The following is a 15,001-nucleotide window of genomic DNA, read 5'->3' on the forward strand; positions in this document are numbered from 1 at the left end:
GACATGAACACATAATTCAAAAAATATTTTTAAATGGTCCTTAAACATATGAAAATATGCTCAACCTCACTCATGATGAGAGAAATAAAAATTAACACTACACTCACATACCACTTCCCACCTATTAGATTGGCAAAGGTTAAAAAGTGTGACACATTCTATTGGTGAGGCCACACTTCCATACATTGCTGGTAGAATGCACAATGGTTCAACCCTTTTGGAGGGGAATTTGGTGTATCTAATGAGACTACATATTTGTTTACTTTTGACTCACCACTCCCACTTCTAGGAATCCAATACCCTGAAGATACACCTCCAACAATACAAAAATGCAAACACATATACAGGATCACAAAGTTGTTACAGAGTCTATCTAGATTTTTTCATTATTTGGGATATGTTTTAGGACTTCTTTGGTTCCAGTGTCTTTCTTAAACTTTTGCTTACTCGACCTAGCTCCCCAGGAAGTCATATTCTTTCTTAGTTCCTCCTACTTTTGTTTTCATCTACAAGTAGAACTCTCACTCAGTTCCCTTGGGCGTTAAGGAGACAAAGCTCCTTGGTCTTGTTCTCGGGGCCATGCCAATAGTTTTACTGCCTTCCTAGCCCCACATCCCCTTCACTCAAATTTCCTAAATAACCCATTTCCCTGCTCTGTTCCCCCACCACAGTGCCTATGAAAATACTTTTTCCTATTCTGCTTTTCAAATTTACATTAAATGCTTTTTTATTCATAGAATATGTAAGTTAGTTTGTGCAGAAAAAGGCTTTTTAAATACCTTCTAAGTCTAGGGTGCCCCAAGTCAAACTATGCTTTTAGCCTTTGGTATAGCTCAATCAGTAGTGATCAATCTCTTTTGCATGTGAGTTGCATTTTTTTTCAATAAAATGAAAACAGAGCTATTGAGACCCACAGATAAAATATATTTTCTTACAACTTTGACCATATACTTTATGGAAGAGAAAAGTGTCACCAAAAAAAAGAAAAAAAAAAGTGGCACTGGCTTTTAGTGACTAAAATGTTCACATGGCAACAGCTGGGAGGCAGCCTTCTCATCTTTCATCCCTTATAGCTGCATGATGCTTTAAAGACTACAAAGAGCTTTCAAGTCTCATCATTTTCTGCTCCAGTGAGCCCTAAGTCTAGGTGTTGTTTCCATTCCCACTTTTCAGATGGAGAAATTGAGCTTAGAGAGATGAAGTGACTAGTCTAAGGTCACAGAGAAAGTAAGCAGCAGGCTGATTACAATTAGTTTATTCTATGCAGTGCAGCATTTACTGAGCTCCTGTTGTATGCTACATACTGTGCTAGTGCTGGGGGTTCAGAGATGGATAAGGTGCTAATCTGGTGCCCACAGGCATACCACACACCCTTCCCTAACCAAGACCCTCCTTTCCTGCATTTGCAGGATCTCCTTTCTGCTCAGGCTGGCCAGGGCAGGGTGAGTCATGCAACTCAAAACAGGATTGGCTGGCAGGGAATACTGTCAGCGCCTTGTCACCCAGGATTGCTCCCATAGCTCCAGAAGTGTAGGGATGCAGTGCAACTTCTCCCATAGGGCAGTCCCCACCTCCAGTCTCAGGCTTCTGCCCCCTTAGAAACACACGGCTTGAGAAAAAGAGATTCTAAAAAGATTACTCTCCCAGCCAAAGTAATTAAAAAGGAAAATATTTTCCTTTTTAAAATAATTTAAAAAGTAATTTAAAAAGGAAATATTTTCCTTCTTAATTCATCTGCTTACTAAGGGCTAAAATGTTACATTTGAAATTAGATTAGGGCCTGTCCCAGAGATAGAGGGGCCCATAGGTTCCTTAGTTTGTCAATAATGATGTAAAGCATCCATTGTGGATCACTAGTATTTCATTCTTTAGTTAACAGTCAAGTCTTTTTTTAGCCCACCTTAGGCTGCCCCACCTTGATCCTTGACCATAGAACTCCTTGGGTATCTGACTAGGTCTGAGAAAGAGGCATGTCCCCCACAAGCTGAGGAGTCTCTGCTTGAGCTCTGCTGATGGGACTTCCAGATTCCTTTCCTCTCCTTCCACCACTGCCCACTACCACCACATGACAGGAAAGCATGTGTGGGAGGGCTGGGCTGAGACATGGGGGCATCCCACACAAGCTAAGAGTTTGGCACACCAGCAAACAAATATTTTTAAAGTACAAATTCAAATATTGTTTAGGGGCTAAGAGCTGCAAAGAGAAAGGAAAGGAGTGCCGGCTCTGCTCTGCCCCAATCTTGTACACCTCCCTAAGCAAACCTAAGCCTTGCGATAATGGAACCCACCCTTCTTAGAAGCAAGTGTCGTGACTACCTGTTGTTACACGAGCAGACTTCTGTGGAGTTCTCATCCTTCTCCCAGCAGCTTATCAGCCTTCCTCCCTTGTTCTGCTTCAACCTTCTTGCTATTTCTTCAACATACCACGCTCGTTCCCACTTCAAGATCCTTGAACTTGCTGATCCCTCTATAAGGAATAATCCTGCCACAGAGGTTTTCATGACTCACTCCTTCACTTCATTCAAGTCTCTGCTCAACTATGACCTCCTTAAGGAATACTTCTCTGGCCAGCCAAGGTGAAAATTCACACACACACACACATACACACATACATACATACCCTTATCCTGCTTTATTTTTTCTTCATGGTATTTATTATCATCTGCAATTGTTTTCTGTTGAAATTGTTTGTATATTGTCTGTTCTCCCACTAGAATGTAAACAATGAAAGCAAAGAATTTGTCCCTTTCATTGTTGACTCACAGAAGGCACTAAATAAATAATTACTTGAATGACAAATAGAAAGAATGAATGAATGCATAAGTCACTGAATGAATAAGTGAATGAATGAATGACAACAGTACTCTCCCTCAGAAGAGTTCTGGGAAATAAATTTTCTCTGTCTCATTACAGTTCTAGTGATGCTTTAAGCTCTCTTGTAGTTTGGGACTCCAGCAAAATGGCTACTGCTTGGTCAGTCCTGCACTCACTCCTCTGTAGATCCCACACTGCCATAACCACCACTACCTCAGCCACCTCCCTTCAAAGGGCTTCTCCTTTGCCCCAGAGTCCAATATCACTTCCACAAATGAAGCAAATGAGCTCTTCTCAGAAAGACAAGCTGGACTGCCCCCAACCCTGTGAGCTGTTGGAGATTATCCTCATGTCGTTGTTGATTTAAAGACAGTGGTTGAATGACTCTGCATAGTTGTTCCTGAGAAAAGTTTGTCCACTCTGATTACTTATCCTATTTGTTAACATCCTGTAGCTACTCCTGTATTCTGATAGTAGATAGTAAACTGACCCTACTACAATTCCATAGTTTCTGTAATGGTTCTTGACCTTTTCGGGGTCACAGCGCTCTTTTGAGAATCTGATAAAACCTAAGGGCCTGTCCCCCTCCTCCAACCCAGCAGAACACACCTATACATGTACAGACAAAATTGTATACAATTTCGGGGGGGTCCCCAGAACCCCTGAAGCCCATCTGTGACACCTAAGGGCAGGCAATATGAGGGTCATTTGGAAAAGACCAGGTCTGGCCTATAGGTCAAGGCATTCGTGAGACTGGAGAAGATGTGCAGGACTGGGCAGGAGCACCGTTTTCCTGGGCCTCTACTTTAGATGTTCTAAGTCAAGAGAGAAATACAGTGTGTTAAAGTGTTAAATGCTCCTGTTTTAAACATATTTCCACTTTGTAACCATGTTTTAGGATTGACTTCTGAGAAGGACTGCTTTAGGCATTACCTTATGTTCAATCTTTTGGCTTTCTTAGTTTTTCCCATTATTGTGGCCCTTCCAGAAAAGCTTAAAAAGAACTCCGTAAAGGATGTCACTGCTAGTGGCCACAGGGGGGCAGGGGAAGTCCAAAAACTGAATGTGAATACTGACTGGGGTGTAGGCTGCCGCGAACCAGGCCTTCCTCCCTTGTCATAAACTCCCACTCAGAGCCGCACGCTCCCTCCAGTACCCTTTATATTTCGTACCCTTAATGGGACCTGGCTCATTCAGTGCCCAGTGCCCTACTCTCTTCAGCGTGGGAGAAGTGAGAAGTCTCCCCATCACCCGGGTTTAGCACATTTAGTTATGTTTGTGAGGAACACAGTATGGAGTGTTGGTGTTCTGACATATGTTGATAGTGGGGAGAAAGCATTCTCCCAGGGAAGTAATGGGAAAAAAAGATTAAAAAAGGGAAAACACAAGGGCCACCTGGTGGCGTAGTGGTTAAGTTTGCATGCTCCCTGTCAGCCTGGGGTCGTGGGCCCAGATCCCGGGAGTAGACCTACACACCGCTCATCAAGCCATGCTGTGGTGGCATCCCAATACAAAATGGAGAAAGATTGGCACAGACGTTAGCTCAGCAATAATCTTCCTCTCCAAAAACAAAAAAAAAAAGGAAAGCACATTCTTATCCTATAAGAGCAAATCATTTTGTTGATGAGAGAAAAGGAAGAAAAGGCCATTTGTTGAACTTACCACTTGTCATCATAGATATCATCTCACTTCTTCTTATGCCTCACTATAACTATGAAATGGATTGTACTATCCCCATTCAGCCCAAAGCCTCCTAGCTAACAGCTTTCAAGTCATGATTCAAACTCTGGTCTTTCCAGAACATCCCACCACCTTTCATAAACTCACAGAAAGAGAAGAAAACCTTTCAGAAGAAACAAATTAACAAGTGTAACTAGTATTGCCCCAATGGAGCTCACAGATACCCAGGAGGTGCTGATGAAAGCCAAATAAGGGAGGATCTAGTTAAGCATAACTTCCTGGACAAAGTTAGTTCTGAGTTGAATTCTGGGGGATGTGCAGGCCATGGATTGGCAGAGTAATAAAAGCACTAAGGAAGGAAGGAAGTCATGTGGCAAAGAGACTAACTCAGATGAAGCAGAAGAGTTACAGGAAAAGCTAATGAGAGCTGAGGAGGGGGGAGCAGTTGTTTAATTTAGCAGACCTTTGCTAAGCTTCAGCTCTATGCAAGCTACTGAGCTAGGGGATGGGGGATGGGAATACGGGATCTCAACAGGTACAGATGGGAAGAAATCATAGGAGCCATCACAGGAGAAGGGAGGAGTGCAGTAGTTGAGGAATAATGAGTAGTCAGCATGAGTGAGGGGAATAAAGAAGATGACAGCAAGAAGGCAATATGTGCTCTTTAGCAAAGGAAGGATCTGATGAAGCCATGTTTTAGAAAAATCAACTGGTAATAATATGTAAGAAGTATTGGAGGGGAAGGAACAGAGTTTGATGAGACAGCTAGGCGGCCACTGCCATGATCCAGGCACAAGGAAATGAATGCCTGGACCAGTGACAGAGAAAATGGAAAAGAAATTCTCCCTCTACAGTGTTCTGGTTTTACATATTAGTCTTTAGCTTGGATAATGTGACTGTCCCTGCGAGGCTACTGACTCCTGAGCCTGCAAAATTGAGGACTCAAACCTGAAGCATAGTACCTCTATGGAGACCACATGGGAACTTTCTCAAAGAAAGAAGCTCTGCTCTGTGGCTCTCCGAAGAACCTGTAGGTTAAGAGGTTGGAAACAACTTCAGGAACGTTGATGGGGTATTTGCAGGGAAGACTGGCATTTTCCTTCATAGAGGCACCATGTTTCAGGCTAGGCTCTTCAGCTTTGAAGGATCAGAAAGTTGATTTTGTCAGCACCCCTCAGAGATAGATTTACCTCATCAAGCTCAAGACCAAAGTATAAGCCAGATATTTCAGAGAGAGAACGATAACCACTATAATCACCAAGAAGAACAGAGACTTGACAAATACATCTTGCCATTGGGACACAGCACTGAGCCAGCAGGCACTCTCCTCTGAGCCACACTCAGGACACTGCCAGCCTGTACCCCTGTTGCCCCCCTTCTCTGTGCTCCATTTCTGGCCAACCCTCTCCCTTTCTAAAGGGCACATTCATTCTTTGGATAAGCCAGTACGATTCATAGGCTCCAGCTAAATCTTGCTGTGGTCAGGAAGTCGTTCTCTTTTCTTAAGGTAACTATTTTTCATCAACCTCACTACTCTGTGTTGATTTTATAGTTTAACTATCTGAAGAAACCCTTGTTTTTCTTATGAGCAGTTCTTGATTGGAGATAACTTTGCTACTGTCCCCTTATACTGCCCACAGGAGGAGTTTCTAATCTTCTACCCTTTTCCTGGGGAGAAAAAAAGAAACACTTATTTCTCATCTTCAAAATTCTCTTGTTTGAACTCTAAACAATATTTTCCTTCCTACTTTCTGAGATCCTTTGCTCAATTCCGTTTCTTTAGTTCTGTATCTGCCTCCTTATGCTTTAATAACTATTTTGCCTCCCTGGAGAGAAGTTGTTCAGTCATTTCCATACTTGTTATTTAAGTTGAAGTCCAGGCTCATAAAAATTAAATTACTTCTTGTTTTGCCTGTGACAAAATAAGATTCACACTATTAAAAAAGAATGTTTCCCTTTGCTTACGCGGAATGTTTCTTTGACAATGACTTCATATTTATCACTATAATACCCTAAAACATGATGGGGCAAATGAGAGTTAAAGGAGGAATGGTCAAGAATAATGTTCTTTTTATAACTGCAATAAATACTTTTCCCAATAAAAGAAGAAGAATGTTGCTTTATAAACTCCTTAAGGGCAAAGAGTATCATCATATATCTTTGTACCTGTATGGTATTTCATCTTCTGTGTAGTACACAATAAATATTACTGGCTGATGGAATGAATGAAATAACTAATTAACTAGTGAATCCTCATAACTATTCATGGAAGACGGTAGAGTTTTAATCATACTGGTCAAAGAGAAATGCTTTGGTGCTCCTTTTCAGGCACACAATAAGTCACTAAATATGCCATGAAATACTGCAACTCTCACTGCACCTCCCCTGTGTGGGCACCAACACGTTGGACTGAAGCCCTTTGTTCCCTGTGGAGAGTCTGCCACCTCTGCAGACTTGTCCTCAGGAATGTCGTTCTAGAAATAAACCAGCCTTCTTGCTGGGGTTCATGAGTCATACACAGAAGTTAATTCATTGGAGCAACTGGCTTTTCTGAGGCCCTTTGTAAAAGTATTTCAGAGAATCCCTCATGGTGAGGCGAAAAAAGTCGGTATCCTCTTCAGTTTCTTTCCAGCTCTTGCTTCATTTCCTCTCTCAGTGCTTCCTCCACTCCCTTATATTTGGCTCTTTACCTCCAGAGGTAGACCCCAATTCCTGAGCTAGTGTTGCCTGAAGCAGGAAGTAGACCAGCAAAGCCTCATTACCCCACCAACCCAGCTCCATTCATTCAGATTTGGAATCAAACCACACTCCACCAGCCCATCCTTGCCTTCTTGGCTGCTAATCACAGTTGTGAGATACAGCAGCATGCCAATGACAAACTTGTATAATATATGTCAGAAGGTAGAGCCCAGGGGTTCATCTTTTTTTTTCTTTTAGTCTTTTTAAAACTAATTTTTTATAACAGAAGTAATGATTGAATACATTGTCACTGTGAAATAATGACATAAAGCTGAAGTCTTCCTTGTTAACTAAGTATTTAACTTGCATTGCTGTATTATTTTTTTGCTGTTTTTGTATTCTAGAATGTTTTTTAAATACAAGAAATACATGATTACAATAAAATTCAAACAGTATAGAAGTGTGAATAATAAAAAGGGAACGCATCTCTGAAATCCACCCCATTTCCACTGCTGTCCACTGTTAACGGTTTGACGGTAGCCTTCCAGACCTTTGTGAAATGCATTTACATATATATGTATGTACTTAGGCCAATAGTTTTATTTTCATATAAATGGGCTCATACTGTACATCTGTTCGACAGATGTTTCTGTATTCATTTACCGTCTCCTAGCTTTCCATGTCAGTACATTTACCTTTACTTTGTTTGTTAACCACTGCATAATACTCCATCCTTTGAATATTCCATAATTTATTTAAACATTCCCCATTGATGAGCATTTGAATTGCTTCCTGTTTGGTATTTTGATTATTTATTACAACAATGCTGTACTAAACATCTTCACATATGTCTCTCTGTGTACTATCCAAGAATGTCTCTAGGCTAGATATCTAGAGGTAGAATTAATGGGTCAAAAAATGTATGCATTTAAAATTTTATATTTTTCAAAATTTACAATTAAAGAATTAAACACTTTAACCACTATTTCCCTTTCTTCTGCAGAGAGTTCTATCCTGGGAACTGACATTGACCTTCAGACTATAGACAATGATATTGTCAGCATGGAGATTTTCTTCAAAGCCTGGCTACATAATAGCGGAACAGACCAAGAACATATGCACCTTCTTCTTCCTTCACGGTCTTACAGCAGCACTTCCAGAGCCAGAGATAATCCAAGTATACACCCCCTGAAAGACATATTATCTGGGCTACGATTAGCCTAACCTAGGGTTAGGACTCTAGATTGGTGAGGCATCAGAATACAGAGTAGTTGGGGTTTAGGGTTTAGAGGAGGATTGATGAGGCTGTCCAGTGTAAGCACGAGGAGTAAGACAAGAATTTCTAAAAAAGTGACCACAGTTAGAAGACTGAACATAATTAATCCCAGACAGCAAGGGACAGTTAGTTTAGGGGCGAAGACATAGGCATCTCAATAATAGGGCCACAGCTATACTACATAAGAGCACAATGAATCATACATTTTTCTCAAGCTTTTCATTTTTAATGTGGTAGATATTATTGACATTATAATTTGAGGCATGCTGGTACCTCAACAGTATCAACAGGGCCTGTGAGTAGAGGAAAAGAACCAAGACTAAATGAAGATTAAATAGAGGTCTTCTGGATAGGGAGACACCAAACTGAGGGGAACTAAAGCAACTCCAGAAGAAGGTCACAGGGAGGACAGCTAGTAGCCTAAGACCAAGTTCACAAAGCATATTCTGGCAATTATGGAGAGATCAATCCAGTGTTCCAGGCATGCCAACAGGTCCTAGATATTGTTCTGGCTGGCACTGATACAGTAGTCCCCCCTTATCCACAGGGAATACGTTCCAAGACCCCCAGTGGATGTCTGAAACTACGGACAGTACCAAACCCTATATATACTATGTTTTTTCCTATACATGCATACCTGTAATAAACCTTAATTTATAAATTAGGCATAGTAAGAGATTAACAACAGTAAGTTCTCTTTGGCATTCCCAAATTGCCAGTATCACTACTCTTGTGCTTTGGGGCCATTATTAAGTAAGATAAGGGTTATTTGAACACAAGCACAGTGAAACCACAATAGTTGATCTGATAACTGAGACAACTACTAAGGGACTAAAGGGCGGGTATCATATACAGTGTGGATACACTGGACAAAGGGATGATTCATGTCCCAGGTGGGACGGAGCAGGATGGCGCAAGATTTCATCATACTACTCAGACCAGCGGGCAGCTTAAAACTTATGAATTGTTTATTTCTGGAATTTTCCATGTGATATTTTCAGACCAAAGTTGATCACAGGTAACTGAAACAGACAGCAAAACCACAGATAAGGGGGAACTACTGTCCTTCATTCCAGGTCTCACTAGATAGTAGAGATAAGGCCATTTCTAGTCTCCATCCTCTTTGAAGGTTGCCTCAGGACCCAGGGTGTCAGGGCTTGCAAATGGGCCCATCGGTGTAGTGAGCCACACTAAGCTTGGAAAAGCTGACTCCTTAGGGCCCAGCTCCAAAGGGAAAGGACAAGGGTGTGTCTTCTCCTTTCAGAGTGGGAGTTCAATGAGAAAAAGGAGTATAGACTCCCACCCCCAAAGGGGAAGACACACCTTAGTCCTTTATTTCTGGGGATAAACTTAGGGTCTCTATTCCCCCCACCCAACCTCTATTTCAACCTAGGGCCTGAGATGTCTTTGACAACTTACCTTGATTTTAATCTGTCTTTCCTTTGTATGTAAAATCTTCTTCCCAGGACCTCCTTTCCACCCCTTTTGTCCAAGGCTGATAGTACCAGTTCCTCCCTATCCCATCCTCTAGAATTCATTTCTTATCCATTTTCCCCCAAGCACTATATTAACTCCCTTCCTTGCATTATCCCATTTCGTTTTCACTCAAAAGTCATAAGGCAGGTAATGTTACCATATGTCATTGGATCTAAGATGCCATCAATTATAGGATACACCATTATTTTATGTACCACTTAGTTTTGTTTTTGTTTTTGTTTTTGAGGAAGATTAGCCCTGAGCTAACTGCTGCCAATCCTCCTCTTTTTGCTGAGGAAGACTGGCCCTGAGCTAACATCCATACCCGTCTTCCTCTACTTTATATGTGGGACGCCTACCACGGCATGGCTTTTGCCAAGTGGTGCCATATCCACACCCGGGATCCAAACTGGCGAACCCCAGGCCACTGAGAAGCGGAATGTGCAAACTTAACCGCTGCACCACCGGGCCGGCCCCTATGTACCACTTTAAGAAGGAAAAACGCTGCCAATTAAACATGAGACAATGCTTTCTTATCACTTAGAAATATTATTGTATCCTTACTGAGAGAGCTGTTTTAGGTTAGAATAGAAAATAAAGTTTAAGAGTGTCTGCTTGGCCAATGAGGACTCTAAGACACATCTAGAGATGTTAGCATGTGGAAAAAAAAATGCATCTTAGAATCAGTTAAATACAATATTATCCCTGTTTTACAGATGAGAAAACTGAGACAGAGAAATTAAACATTTTCCCAAGGCTGCACAGAAAGTTAATAGCAGAACCAGAATTTGAAGCTAGGCAACTCCGGAGCCTGCTCTTAATCTTTGGGATTAGAAATCTCTATTTTGTACATTTGACTATTCTCAGCTCAGAGGACATTCATCAAACCCAGGTCTATCTCCTTCAGAGCCTTGGCCCTTACCTCCTACGCAACCTGCCTCATGCTGAGTAGCTCTGAACACAGGGGCTAGAGATTCGCTTCTCTCATTAGGAGGACTGGGGCCCTCAAAGGCCAGCCTTTCAGCAACCAGCCTCCTGCAACCAGCCTATCTTCCACTGTTGCGCAGCATTTGCCCATGGTACTGTTGAGAATTTCTCTGCTTTGCTCTCCCTCTTTCCATGGCTTTCACTGCCAGGGTCAGAGCCATAACGTTCACCTCCATCTGCAACCATTTCTCAAAAGTCCACAGGTCTTCAGGCTGCATGGAGGAACTTAGCTCTAGACTCGCCAGCTCTTCTGCTGGGTAGGACTTCGCTGGAATCCAGATGCACAGACACAGTGGGAATGAGGTCTGGGGAAAGCAGGCCTCCTCTGAGCTGGGTGTGACCCACCTGAGACTTTATACGACCACGATAAAGACCATACTGTAGTTATCCATTGTTTAAAAAACTGATGCATTGCCACACGTGGATTTCTGGAAATGTGCCTCACTACAAAAATGAAACAAAACAAAACAAAAGCTCTGAGCTCTCCTACTGTAGAATCTTCTGAGGACTGCTCCTCAGATGTTCACTTTGACTCCTCCTTGTAAGGTTCTTCAGTCTACACCACCTGCTTCTGTAGCCACCTAGGGTCCTTCACCTCCTCCTTAGGTGCTTCCCTCAGCGGCCTCCTGATGCACAGAGGGCAAAGTCAGCTTCAGATAGGTGCCTGTTCTCATTTCTTGTGTTGGCATCTGCCACCTCTGCACCTGGGTTCTGGGTGCTGAGAAGGATACCTTGTCCTAGACTCGAGCCCTGCTAAAACAGCTTTCCCAGCTTTGGAACACTCTGCTCAGACTACTGTCCCCATAGTTCTCAGCCCTGGCTGCAATAAGAATCACACAAGGAATTTTTTTAAATACCAGTATCTGGGCTTTATCCCCCGAGATCCCAATTTCATTGGTTTGAGGTAGGGCCCAGATAGCAGTATCTTTTAGAAGTTCCCTAGGTGATTCTTATTGCAACCAGAGTTAAGAGCCTCAGCCAGATGAACACAGGTGTCCAGTCCTAAAGCCCAGGGACCCCACAATGGAGACGTCAGGCACAGAGGAAATGAGGGGAAGCTAGAGTCCTAGGCAAAGTCCCTCCTACTGACTTCCTGGGCACTGGGACACACCAGGCCAGGAGCCATCTCACTCAGAATTAAGGTCTAGGTCTGATTGCTGGGCCCAGGGGTGCCAGCTGGATCTGACATCTATTCTGCCATCCTTTTTTTCCTATACGTTATTTCTACTTTTGTTTTTACATCATGTTACAATTACTACAGTCATTTCACAAATCACTAACATCAGCTACTAGCCTTCTCACAAGTACTCAACATTCATATATTCATGTCTGTTAACAGTGTTCAAACACTGCATACATTTTATTGAAAAACTTTGTAATATCAAGGGTTCAAGCCTAGTGCACCAGAACATTGTACACTGTGGCATGTAAATATACTTGCTGGAGCAGAAGCTTAATACAGAAGAGTACAGTACCTTGAGGACTAACTACACTTGATCTTAGCGAAAAGGCCGAGAAACGATGAGGAATAACTCATGCCTAGTCAAAGCCCTCTCAGAACTGTTGTCTGGTGCCACAGTGATGCTCCAAGGTCTGGAAGGTTCTATACTTTGGTTTTTTAGGGGAATTAAAAAATAAACTATTTCAGGAACCTATTCCTCCCCCTCTCCCGAATGTCCCTAGAAGAGCCCGCAGAAAAACAGTAGCTGTCAGCTGACAGCCTGACTTCTGCTTTCCTTCTCCTCCTTCTGCCCTGTAGTCTTGCCAAAGCTTAGCCACAGGGAAGCAGCAGAGGCAAGATTTCCTTCTGTGATTGCTAAAGGGCCTCTGCCTATTGTAGTGTTAGCTGCCTCCTCCACAGAGGACACATGTTCCTCTTAGACTAGGTCACAAGCCAGATCTCTCACCGTGAGGCAACTGCTCAGCCAGCCCAGAAGCAAAACAAGTAAAAATCCTGTCAGACCCAGAAAATGTTACCTATTGTATAGAGTAATTCTGTAGGTTCCAGACCTGCTCTGCCTTCCCAAACCAATCATACGTTCCTCTTTCCACTCCTGTGCCTCCTCCCAACCCTTACCTCCCTGGTGGACGTGGAATGGGTGGCAGATGTTGTCTCTTAATCTCATAGCCTGAGGTAACTGGTGACAAACAACCCCTCCCCCGACCCCATTTTTATTGTAGTGTGCCTGAAATGTGATCTCCAAGAGCGACTTCTCAGCCCGTCCCTGCTCCCTGGCACAGCTGATGGCTCCTTGAGAATGGATGACCCCAAAGGAGACTTCAGCACACTCTACCAGATGGCTTCACAGTCATCAGCCTCTCCTTACAAACTCCGGGTGATCAAGTATGGTCCAAGGGGACCTCTGCAATCCAGGCCAATGCTTATTCTTACTGGTTCCATGGCTAGAAAGTCCAGAGATAGAGGGCATCCCCAAGTGTCAGGCAGGCGGGAGTCAGTTTCAAAGCAGCAACTACAAGTATGGGCGTAAAAGAGCAAGGTCAGGCTGCTCCACATGTGGAGATGAATGAGCAAATGGTGGAAGATGTACCTCAGTAGTACATTCTGAGGTCTGGATGAGGACTGGAAATAGAGAAAGTCTCTGCATGCAGAGAAAAACAAGATCAACAGAAAGGTGTTTATCCATTCAGTAAATATTTACTGAATACCTATTGTGTTTAGGCATTAGAACAGAGATCTGACCTTCAAGGAGCAGGTCGTACATGGGATCTACCCCTGCCCTCCCATTTCTCTAAGTACCAGAATTCCTGCTTCTCGGAGAGCCAAGTCTAAGGTAGAATCAGCAATGATGGCAAAGGCCACTTTTACTGCTTCCTAGTTCCTACCACAGTGCCCATGCGCAGGTGTCTGAGTAAGCTTGTCCATGGGTTTGTGACCATGGGTGCTACTGGGAACCTTAAATGCATCCTCTGTTGGTGCCTCACCACAAAAGAGCCAGGACTGGGATGCAGATGGTTCACATGCTATTGTGTTATATGGTCACTGTGGCAGGGGTACTATGGGAGTGTCCCCAGGGAAGTCACTTGGAATGGAATGAGCTTGGGGGAAGAAATATCCATCAGAGTCTTGAGTCTTCATGATGGCTGCTTCATTCATTGGTTAACAGGCTTTGAGAATGTGCTGTGCACCAGATACCTTGCTAGGTACTGGCCATACTAGGATGACTAATTCACAGGCCCTAATATAAAAGATTTCACCATAGGGTCTTAGACTTAAGCTGAATTTAAGTGGATCTGGATTGAGGTTCTAGATATCACTAAGGAGACTTTCACTGGCATTGTCTCTTCCCAGGGCTCTAAAATCCAGTGGGGTCTGCGAGTCCTTGACATATGGACTCCCATTCATCCTCAGACCCACAAGCTGTTGGCAGCTGGACTGGGATGAGCTGGAGACAAATCAGCAGCATTTCCATGCTTTGTGTCACAGCCTACTGGTGAGTATGCATGTCCCCAGGTGAGGGAGAGGAAGAGTGTTAAAGTACCAAGCACAGAAAAGCAGCTAACTTAATCCTGTCCTGTTCCCCAACCTGTCCCAATCCTCAAGAGGACAGGAAAAAACTGGAAATACTCTGAATGTGGACTAAATATGACTTGCCTTTGTTGGTTTCATGTTATAAAGGGTAATTCCTGAATTCAGTTATACAACACTAAATTTGAAAATCCCTGATTTTATACATTTAAATGGTAACTGGGAATTTCCCATAAGTAACTATGTTTTAAACCTCTTTTCTTCCTAACACTATGTTATACATCATGGTTCATTTAAATGAAAGGCACCTAGTCTGTGCCAGACATTGTGCTAAGCACGAGATATTTAGTGGTAATATAAAAGACACTATCTATGGCCTCAAGAAACTTACTCTCTAATGGAAGAGATGGAATTAAATATATATATTCTTTTTTTCTTTTTAAGATTGGCCCTGAGCTAACATCTGTTGCCAGTCTTCCTCTTTTTTTTTTTTTCCTCCCCAAAGCCCAAATAGATAGTTGTATATCCTAGTTGAAAGCATTCTAGTTCTTCTGTGTGGGTTGCCACCACAGCATGGTCTGATGAGCAGTGTGTAAGTCCGC

At 42.8% G+C, this 15,001-nt stretch overlaps 1 protein-coding gene across 1 annotated transcript in view; it reads left to right on the forward strand.

The window, feature by feature from the left end:
* M1AP (meiosis 1 associated protein) overlaps positions 1-15,001 on the forward strand; it is a 78,299-nt gene that overhangs the window by 45,714 nt on the left and 17,584 nt on the right. Inside the window, exons 4-6 of the mRNA XM_046661460.1 lie at positions 8,177-8,350; positions 13,094-13,256; positions 14,223-14,364. Of these exons, the coding sequence (XP_046517416.1) occupies positions 8,177-8,350; positions 13,094-13,256; positions 14,223-14,364 (479 nt within the window). The remainder of the gene's footprint in view (positions 1-8,176; positions 8,351-13,093; positions 13,257-14,222; positions 14,365-15,001) is intronic.

Source organism: Equus quagga, chromosome 5 (assembly GCF_021613505.1).
Source record: "Equus quagga isolate Etosha38 chromosome 5, UCLA_HA_Equagga_1.0, whole genome shotgun sequence".
In the NCBI taxonomy this organism is placed as follows: domain Eukaryota; kingdom Metazoa; phylum Chordata; class Mammalia; order Perissodactyla; family Equidae; genus Equus; species Equus quagga.